Genomic DNA, 10,088 nt, shown 5'->3' with positions numbered 1-10,088 from the left:
ATGTGCTGCAGAACAGGAACCTGCTGTAAAACAGCAATTATGCTGAGTCAAGCTTGATTTTTAATCATCTTTTCCTGTTGAATCAATAAATCAAATCAAATCAAATCAAATCAATAAGCAAAGACCAGAGAGCTCCCCTTTGATGTCACTTCTTGTTTTACTTCGCCTGAGCCAAGTTCAAAAGAAAATATAGATATATGACAAAAATGGTAAAACCATGTGTTTTATGCCATTTCTTCAATATAAAGACGTTTGCTTTGACTTCTTGTAATGAAGGACAGAAATTAACACATCTTTATGTCCCAGGGTCCAAATACAACCGTTGGACTGACAGTGGAACTGATTTCAGCAGGACGTGTGTGTCATCATTGACTTGTTTTTTTATTATCTTCAAACCTTTTAACTCACGTAGCACTTTAACACCTGGACACTGTGTTAACGAGCTGGGTCATGGGACTCACAGGTAATTGGTGACGTTGGTGACTTCAGGAAACGAGGCTCTGCTGGCCATGGAGGGCAGAGAGAGTCTGGCGGAGGTCAGGACGTTTCCACCCTGCACATAAACACACGCAGGTCGGTCAGAAGCTGCAGGTGAACTTCCTGTTTGACACGAGTCAGACTGACTTCATACAGTTTGTTACAACATAACCCTTTATCTCCTGTTTGAACCAGAAAAGACCTCTGAGTAAAACTAAATGGATGCTTCCAGTTTTGTTTATTTATTTTCTCCCATGGCTTCAGTCCTGCACACCCACATCCTGACTGAGCTTCTTTTGACTCAGTCTTCATCAGAAAACTCACCCTGCTCCATGGATTTAATCGTAAAGAATAAAAGATGAATAAACAATTCAAATCTATTTTTGTTTTATTGCACAACTAAAAAGCTGTGAACAAGATGCTTTAACTTAATAATTATAAACCAAACAAAGTCAAACTGGGTGGATTAATGAAGAGAACAGGAAGCTTTCTGGAGCAAACAGCTGCTTTACAGTAAACTCAGGTGCAAAACTCAGAGCTCGTTCTGCCTCAGCGTTTTTATTTTGAGACTGTGAGGAGAGAAAGATCAGACACCCTGAGCAATAATCAGCCAAGTCTCTAAAATTCACAGAATTATTTTCAAGAAAAGGAGGAGCTTCACTCTAAATCAGGTTTACAAACTGCAGCTCTGAAACCTCGAGGATCTTCAGAGTCTCTGCAGAAGCTGTTTGAAACTTTGACAGAGAAAAACATGAGCGTGAATCTTTACATCTGAAATGACCAAAAGCTTTTTATTCTTGCATTTTTACAATCCTATTATTTTCAAAATCTTTGTTTTATTTCTGCAGAATTACACAGATTTTGGAGGTTGGGCTGTCTAAAGATACCAATATTAGTGAACGTATTTATTTTCATAAACGTGTCCCCAGATTCCAAACATTTAAAAAACCAGAATCAGCTGATTATGACTCAGGTTTTCATGAAAATGTAAAAGTTTTATTGTTGAAACTTTCGGCTTCTGAACCACTTCCCTGTTAAAATATTTAACCTTTTTGCCACATTTAACCTATTTAAACTATTTACCATATTTAATCTATCTAAGATGTTTAACCTATTTAAACTATTTACCATATTTAATCTATTTAAGATGTTTAACCTCTTTAAACTATTTATCATATTTACCATATTTATTATGGGGGACTGAAACTGGCATAATTAGAAATAAAAGCAAAAATTTACAAACGGACAAATAAATAAATAAATACACTTAAAATGCACCAATTAAATTAAAAAGGAGAACTTTACTTCATGTTTTATCACTCAATTAATCTTCATATTATTTTTCTAACTTAGTTCTAATAAATTATATATTTTAAAACATAAATTACATTTTAATGTTTTAAAAAACATTATAAAACATGAGGTAAAGTTCTCCTTTTTAAATTTAATCAGTGCATTTTAAGTGTATTTGTTGAAGTGTGTGCAGCAGTTCTACTGGTGACAAAATGTGATGCTGTTATTTATAGTGTTGCTTTATTTTTGTGTTTTTTTTTTTTTTTTGATGGACACACCTGGTCAATGACGCTGATGGCGTCTCTGATGTTGATCTTCTGGTAGGCCTCCCACAGTTCGCTCTTCCTGTACACGGACTTCCTCAGGAGTAGCTTGCTCAGGTAGTTCCTGTCGAACTGCTCCCACCTTGTTACACACAGACACACACAGACACACACACAGGTGTAATATCTGTAGGTTTAAGCTGACTTTACTTCATTGTTGTTGGGACTAACTTGTCTCTCCAGTGGTGATACCCTTGTAGTCCTGCAATGTCCTCCACTGCAGTCAAGATGTGGTCGAATGCCTGGAAACACACACACACAGTTATGCACACAGTTACACACACAGTTACACACTCTGCTTAACAGATTTATCCATAGAAGAAGAAAGAGGAGACAAAGGAGGAGTCACCCTTTCATGGATCTCCTCGTTTATGGTGGGCTTCCTGTTGGTGGCTCGAGGAACTTTGAGCCACTTCACCAGCGGTTTGATAGTCAGACCCTGAAGCAGAAACATGGACACCAAACGATTCAGTCAGTTGAAGATCAATTTCAAACTCTGAGTTCTTCATCTTTCCCAAGAACATCTCAGATATGAAAGGCCACGGCCCTCCTTCCACCTGTGACCACTCAAATGTGCTCCAGTTGCAGAGGCGTCTCCTCAGACTCTCTGAGGTATTCCCAGACCACAGAGGCTACATAACCCCTTCAGCAAGTTCTGGGCCTGCCTTTAGCTCTTCTCTCAGTGGGACTGGGCCCAGAAAACCTCCAATGGCTACTCTATCCCCTCTTCCACTAGTGCCACTTACTGTAGTGTAGTGTCAGAACAGGTCAGTTCGGGTGCTTCTCCATTGACGTTCCAGTCCGGTTCCAGTGGGTGTGTTTTGGGCGGTTGGTGGGGGTGGTTTTCGGGTTTTTCGAAAAAGAGTTAATGCGTAAAATGAGAGATGGAAACATGTTTGCCAAATAAGTTATGAAATTTAAAAAATTTGCTAAATATTCAAATTAAAGTTGGATGGAAACACGACTAATGTCGCTGCTACAATTGAAAAAATGGCTCCTTGGTTTGTTGTAAAGGCAGCTCAGACGCAACCAGTGACTCCACCCCTTAGCCAATCAGTGACGAACAGTGTTCAGACATCGCATTTTGGTGTCGACTGGGACCACATGGAACCACAATGAAGTAGGAACTAAAAGGGTTGGTTCCATGAATTTGGCCTAATGGAAATGGCTTGGAACCATACCGAACTGTACCGACACTATACTAAGTGGCACTAGTGGAAAAGGATATGAAGCAAGCCCATTTTAGCCACTTGTATCCAGGGTCTAAAGGAAATACGGATCATGAGGTGAAGGTTGGAACAAAAATGAACCAGCAAATCAGAAGCTTTGCCTTCATCATAACAAACTGGAGCCACACCCAGAATTACTGCAGATAAGGTTGATTCACTATCACTCATAAAGAAGACTCTCCAGTACTTGAACCTTCACTTGTGGCAGAGACTCTGAGATCCTGAGACAATAGAGAGCCCTAGCGAAGTCCGACCCACACTCAGAACAAGCTCAGCTTTGTGAGAGTGATGTGGACCCAACTCTTGCTTTGGTGATATGGGAACAACACCCAAAGAATACCTTGGGAAACATGGTCATAAATGTTCTACAGGTTCACAAAACACACATAGACTGGAGAGTCCCATGACCCCATTAGCAACTCTGCTAGCGTAAAGATCTAGTCCACTATTCCAGGGCCAGGACTAAAGCCTCAATGCAAGCAAAGCCATTTTCTTTATTTTATCTTTATTTCACCCGTCATTAAAGACAGACCAGAAAAAAACTCTCCTCCCTCTTCAGACGCGCATCTGGTCTCTGTCCCGGTCTGAATGTAGCTTGAGGCATTGGGCACGTTTTTGCTGCTCAAAACATGTTTGGTGTGAACTCGGCTTAAACTACATTTCCCATAATACATTCTGATTATTTTACCCAGGAAATGATGGCATCCCACCACTAGGTGGAGCTGCACAGGTTTCAAACGTATTCGTGTCCAATCTCTATTTAGCTGCATTTTTGCTGGCTACTTTTGCTGCAGCCCAGTTCTACTGGGAAGTGGGAATTTCCCTTTTACAAGTCATAAATTTAAACTGGAACAACCCTCCCGTGGGAACTCCCTGTTGGAAAGTGGGAATGTTCAGAATTGAAGACAGCATGTACTCACCACAATTCAACCATGAATAAAACTTACTTTTTCTTTTAATAGTATTTCTGTAGTATTTATTTCACATTTAGTCAGTAGACATAGTACTTTTTTGTATGAGAGAATGTGTTAAAACATTGTTTCTATGCAGGAAATACCAGGTAGAGCTCAGTTATAGTTTGTTAGCGATGCTCAGCCGTTTCAATGAGACCAGGTGCGTGCACCACAGCCTTCATTTCGTACCTGGAACATGACGGTGAAGAAGACGACCACGATAGTCGTTGCCACAAAGTAATCCTTGGCTTTGACCTGCTCGCCATCCAGCAGCACCACCAGAGCGAAGGCCACCGCCCCTCGCAGCCCGCCGTACGACATCACCACCTGGTCGATCTTGTCCAGCGGAACGAGACGGAAGCGATTCAGCACCCAGGTCTGACCGACCACACCTGCGAGCAGGTAAAACAGTTTTACTGTTACAGATGTATTCAATCAAACAACATTTAATTGTCTTTTAGCTACACGAACAGTACTACAGAGAAAAACAAGCCGTGTTTCTCGCGGGGGATCAATAAAAACTATTTTTAAAAAAAGATAGACGACCAAAAGTTAGTTTCAACAAACAAACAAAGGCTGAACAGCCTGGCAGCTTGTGGCAGGAAGCTGTTGATCATTCTGTGGTTCTGCTGCTCTGGCTTCAGACAGCAGCTGCTGAAAGTATTTATGGAGTTGACCACAATGTTTAGTGCCCTGATCCTACAGCGATTCTGGAACAATCTTCTCAGCTCCTCTGCAGGGATTTTAATCTGCTGCTGCTCAAAACGCCCTGCACCACACTGATCCTGAGGGTTTTCATTGGCCTGGTTCAGTTCTCTCAGAAAGTGCAGCCTCTGCTGGGCCTGTTCTGTAAATGCTGAAACATTTCTGGTCCAGATCAGGCCCTGTGAGATCTGCACTCCAACAAACTTGATGGATGTATGACAAGAATATACAGTTTTTACCTTTAGTCTGGCTTGAAGGAGCCTAGAGTTTGACTAAGAATTTACAGATACTCTGTCAAAGTTTATGATCCTACTTTGATTTTCTGTTTAGTTTATGGTTGCTTATTAGAAAAGGGATGCTCTATTTGTCTTTAAAAAGTTTTCAACTCAAAATAAATCCAATCAAACAAATATATTTGCACAAATTAAAAAAATGCTTGCCCAAAGAATTAATTTCCACAGACAGAGTTTTTTATGGAAAGTGAAGAATTTTGGCTAAAGATCACAATGTGAAAATGCTACTATTCCTATTAGAAATCAGAGTAATTTGGCTGCTATCTCTATCCTGACCACTAGATGGCAGCATCTACAGCACAGCAACGCTTTAAAACCTGATGGTTTTAAGATGCTGACATTTACTCATTTTAAAAATAAGTTTTTGTCTTTTCCTGCCACCTTCGTTCATCATACGATGCTTCTTGTGTTTTTGACTATGATTCTGTTTTCTAGATTTATCCGAAAAAAAAAACCCAACAGAAACAAAGTGAAAGACAGGAGGTGTGACTGACCCATGGCTCTGAAAACAAAGATGAAAACCAGCGTGCAGGACACCAGCCCCGTGTCCCAGGCCCATTTGGACTTGTCCACGGCTGAAATCCCTAAAAAGATGAAGATGATGGTCTCGGCGATGCTGGCCAGATTCTTCATGGTGTACTTGATGGTGGTCCGGGATTTCTGGGAGATGTTGGCCTCCACGTATTTATTGGCTCCGATGCCACAGAAGGTCATCCTGTCAACAAAGATACGGCGATGCTGAACACGATAAACTTGAAGGAGTGCACATCGAGTTTTAGCCTTACTTATCTCTAACATCATGTTGGAAATGACTCCCAGCTACCACAACCAATATATAGCTTTTTATCTGTATAACTGGCATTTTAAATTTTTAAGTCAAATTGTTGTTAAATTGGGTTGGCTCCAAAAGCTAATTAGCTGTAGATAAATATACGCATTTTATTTCCTGAAGGTTTCATTAAAACCCTTTCCAGAGGTTCCTGAGATATATCTCTAACAAACACAAGCACCAACACGAGCAAAAGCACAATTTTTCATCATAATGATGCAGAACAGAAGAAAAGCCTGGGAAGGACTCAGTGTTCAAAGTTCCTCATCTGTACCTTGGGATGACTGAACTTACGACAGAATGGCCGACAGTGAGAAGAGCTCTGCCGTCAGGTAGGCCAGGTAGACCAGCAGGAAGACAAAGAGCGGCTCGATGATGCGAACCTTCTTGGTGAAGCGAGTGACGAAGCCGAGGACGACGGCAAAGACCAGACCCACCAACGTCCCCCCGATGCTAACGATGAGGAAGGAGGCTGCAGAGGAGCAGAAGGAGGAGCTGTGAGCCTTGATGACACCTTTCCTCAGGTGCACTCAGGACTCTGGACTCACCCACTCCTTTGAAGTAATCTGCCGTGAGAACATTGGCTCCTCCCACCTCCACAAAGGAAATGTAGACTTTGTATAAAACCTGCAGAAAACACACACAGCTGTTACTGTGACGGTACAATAGTATGGATTAGAGAATTCAAGATGGCCGCCACAGATATCTCCAAATGGCCACAATTCAGCAGTTTTGAACATATTAAGCTGACGTTTGTTGTGGTGTAGCTAACAGCTCTAACACGTGTGCCAACTTATGAAACATTTGTGTCTAAAGTTCTAATAAAAGTTATATATTTGATCCTTTTATTAGCATTACAGTATGTACATGTCTGAAAGAGGCTTCCAGATGCTTTGTTTAATTCCATCTTCAACGTAGATGTCTTTAAAATTTTCTTAAATTGGCGTAAGTTGTCTAAAATGTTATAGTGTGACAAGGCCTTAAGAATGAACCCAAACACGTGCCGATTGCCAGTCCCAATTTAAGTTAACTGCTAATGCTAATTTTACAAAAAGCTTTAGTTCAGCCATTTTTAATCTTAATGAGCTGAAGTTTGTTGTGGTGTAGCTAAAGGCTGGTTTAAACCTTTAGTGTAAAAATTGCGTAACTTCTGTCTGTTTTCCTGCTGCTATCCTCTGGTGACAGCCGTCGTGTACATTAGCCCCAGTCAGAACTCTGCGACCCGGACCTTGCGACTCGGAGCGTGTGATTGGTCAGAACTTTGTGGGCGTGTTTGTTCATAGTGCTGAGGAATTGGACCAGAGCAGCTCTTCCTTCTGCAGATTACCGTTAAGTCAATCATGGCGGCGGTAGCAGCAGATGTGTGTAGCTGTGCAGTATCGCTGCAGGAAAATACATCCCATTTGGCTTTACAGGCATCTGCAGGTCTGTTTTTGACCAAATTTACCTCAGCTTTAGTGTTGCTGTTACTCTGTCTGCTACATTAACGGAAGATCAAAGACACAAATGACGGACATCATTTTCGAAAAACAACAGCACACAAGCGTACTATGGCGTGTATACAAGCATCGACCATAAGTTATCCTAACTGGGAAATATCATCTACCTTGCCGGTTGGGCTGGTTTCTCGCATTCTTGGGCTGGTTGTACTATTACTAGTAGCCAAGAACAATCTTTAACAAAATCTGAATGCAAATACAAAATCCAAGATGCTAATTCCAAATGCTAAAGCTCAAACTTTTGTAGAAACATAGAGCTGCTGGTAGCTAAGACAAGATGACATGTATCAGACAATTTCACACACAGAAAGCTGTTAATTGGTACAATAATAGCCAACAACAATCTTCAACAATTTATGAACACAAATCAAAAATTCAAGATGGCCACCACAACTAGTTTCAAGCTGCTATAAATCAGATGTTTTTACAGCTACTGATACTTGTATTCATAGCTGAGAGCGATCCCTACTCTGGATGCAAAGATGGCCACTTAGACTGAAAAGAAAAAATAATAAAGCTAAATTCAAATGACTACTCAGTTATTTTTTGACATATTGAGTTGGTATTTGTTGTGTTGGAAGCTGTGATCCCCAACAGTCAAATCATAAACTTGAAATGGTGATCAAAAGACAGGACTTAGCGAAGTTGCTCCATGTTATTGTTATGTCACAGACTGGCCACTAGATGTCGCCAAATATTCACCAACTGGTTCTTAAACTTAGAATTTAAGGTAATCTGCCTTTTATGAACTGATTTTTATAATGTATGTGAATATTTTAGTGCCCTGAGACGACCTTATTGTGACTTTAAAAAATAAACTGAACAGAAACTGAACTGAATTAAACTGCTGTTAATGCATAATCACAATGTCCTGCAGCTCAGAGTCAAATATCCACCTGATTATTTATTATTTACACCACCATAAGTAAAACTACACGTCTGCAGACACGTCTCACAAACTGAACCCGGCCCTGTTGCTGTCACTAATTAAAACCAACAAGTCTTTTGGTCTCATAAAGTCTCGGCTGACCTCGTTGCCACAACGAAGCAGCAGCAACACGACGAGCGAGGCGGGAGTGTGGGCCCAGTTTTAGCTGCGTCGCTGGAAGAATCTGCAGCTGCTTGTTCAGGACACAATCTGGGAGGTGGACTACATCAGCAGAACAAAGCTCCTGAGGAGAACTGCACACCTGACAAAGAACTGCTGGCCTGGACTCAAATTTAGATTTTTAATGACAGTTACCATGAATACTTCAGCTCATATTTACATGTAAATGTTTTATAGCTCATCTGCTTCAAGGCTGGCGTGTTGAGTGGTGAAGACAAGGTTGGAACAAGAGGTTCTGTTGTCTTTCTGTCATCTCCAGCCTGCCCTCTGACATCAGCAAGGCTTTACTCTTCACACAAATGCTGCTTCTCCTTTAAACCCTAGAGGTGGTCGTGTGCAAAAATCTTAATCCAGCAGTAGCTTCTGAAATATACAGACTAGCTCGTTCGGCACCAACAACCACAGACCTGGAGAAATAAAATGCATCGAAGTGATTGTGAAAATAATTTTGTTTTTATTTTATTTAGCTATAAAATGTAGTCAAGGCTTATACATTTTCTGAAAGCTTTTAAAGCTGATTAAAGTTTCTAAAAGTAGAAACAAGAACTGTTTTTTTAGGTTGAGATCTGCTGAGAAATAATTCTGTTTCAGGAGTCAAACCCTGAAAATAATGTGAGACCCGACCTCACGGGTTAGTGCTTAAAGAGACGACGCTCTGATCAGTTTTATTCTGATCAATTTCAAACTACCTGAGTCGGAGTCGTCTTTGTGTTGGTTAGTTCTGGCCGCCATCTTGAAGTGACTCCAAAAGGTTAATTGTTGTAGACGAACATCAGATGATTATTTTCTGAGAGTTTCAGTAAAATCCATCCAATGGTTCAGGAAACACTCCCACATGTGTATTTATATCCTTATTAGTAAATAATACTGACCCTAACCCTGACCTTTATACTAAACAGAATCACTACTAGTAAAGTAAAATATAAGGACCACCAAACCAGACAAGGTAGATTATGGGGGTTCCCGTGAATCCTTAAAAAGTCTTAATAAATGGCATTGAATTCATCAATTCAAATATAGGGTCTTAATTAGCCTTAAAATGTCTTAAATCAATCTTTCAGAGGTCTTAAAAATGATAACACATTGTAAATAGGGTGATTGTATTTCTCTCAAATATTAAAATAATTGGTAACATTTATTTATTTATTTTTAAAACAATTTACCATATTTATCGCAGATGGTTTAGTATTTTTTAGTTTAGTTTAGTTTAGTTTATTTCAAACATGTATACAAAACAAAACAAAAAATGATAAAAAGTGATAACAAAATTAACATATTTGAAAAGGAATGGGTAGAAGTCAAAAATGTATTTAATCCCACCCTTTTCTGAAGCTTATTAACAAAAAAAAATAATAGTAAATTCTTCTTTTTCCTTATTC

At 40.0% G+C, this 10,088-nt stretch overlaps 1 protein-coding gene across 1 annotated transcript in view; it reads right to left on the bottom strand.

Moving 5' to 3' along the window:
• slc9a5 (solute carrier family 9 member A5) overlaps positions 1-10,088 on the bottom strand; it is a gene marked incomplete in the record, with an annotated part of 32,884 nt that overhangs the window by 6,844 nt on the left and 15,952 nt on the right. Inside the window, 7 exon segments of the mRNA XM_014025564.1 lie at positions 2,049-2,175; positions 2,265-2,335; positions 2,443-2,532; positions 4,465-4,667; positions 5,768-5,988; positions 6,397-6,574; positions 6,651-6,729. Of these exon segments, the coding sequence (XP_013881018.1) occupies positions 2,049-2,175; positions 2,265-2,335; positions 2,443-2,532; positions 4,465-4,667; positions 5,768-5,988; positions 6,397-6,574; positions 6,651-6,729 (969 nt within the window).

The sequence above is a fragment of the Austrofundulus limnaeus genome, unplaced genomic scaffold (assembly GCF_001266775.1).
Source record: "Austrofundulus limnaeus strain Quisiro unplaced genomic scaffold, Austrofundulus_limnaeus-1.0 Scaffold484, whole genome shotgun sequence".
Lineage (NCBI taxonomy): Eukaryota > Metazoa > Chordata > Actinopteri > Cyprinodontiformes > Rivulidae > Austrofundulus > Austrofundulus limnaeus.
The sequence above is the reverse complement of the archived record's forward strand: the minus strand, read 5'-3'. Positions and strand labels throughout refer to the sequence as shown.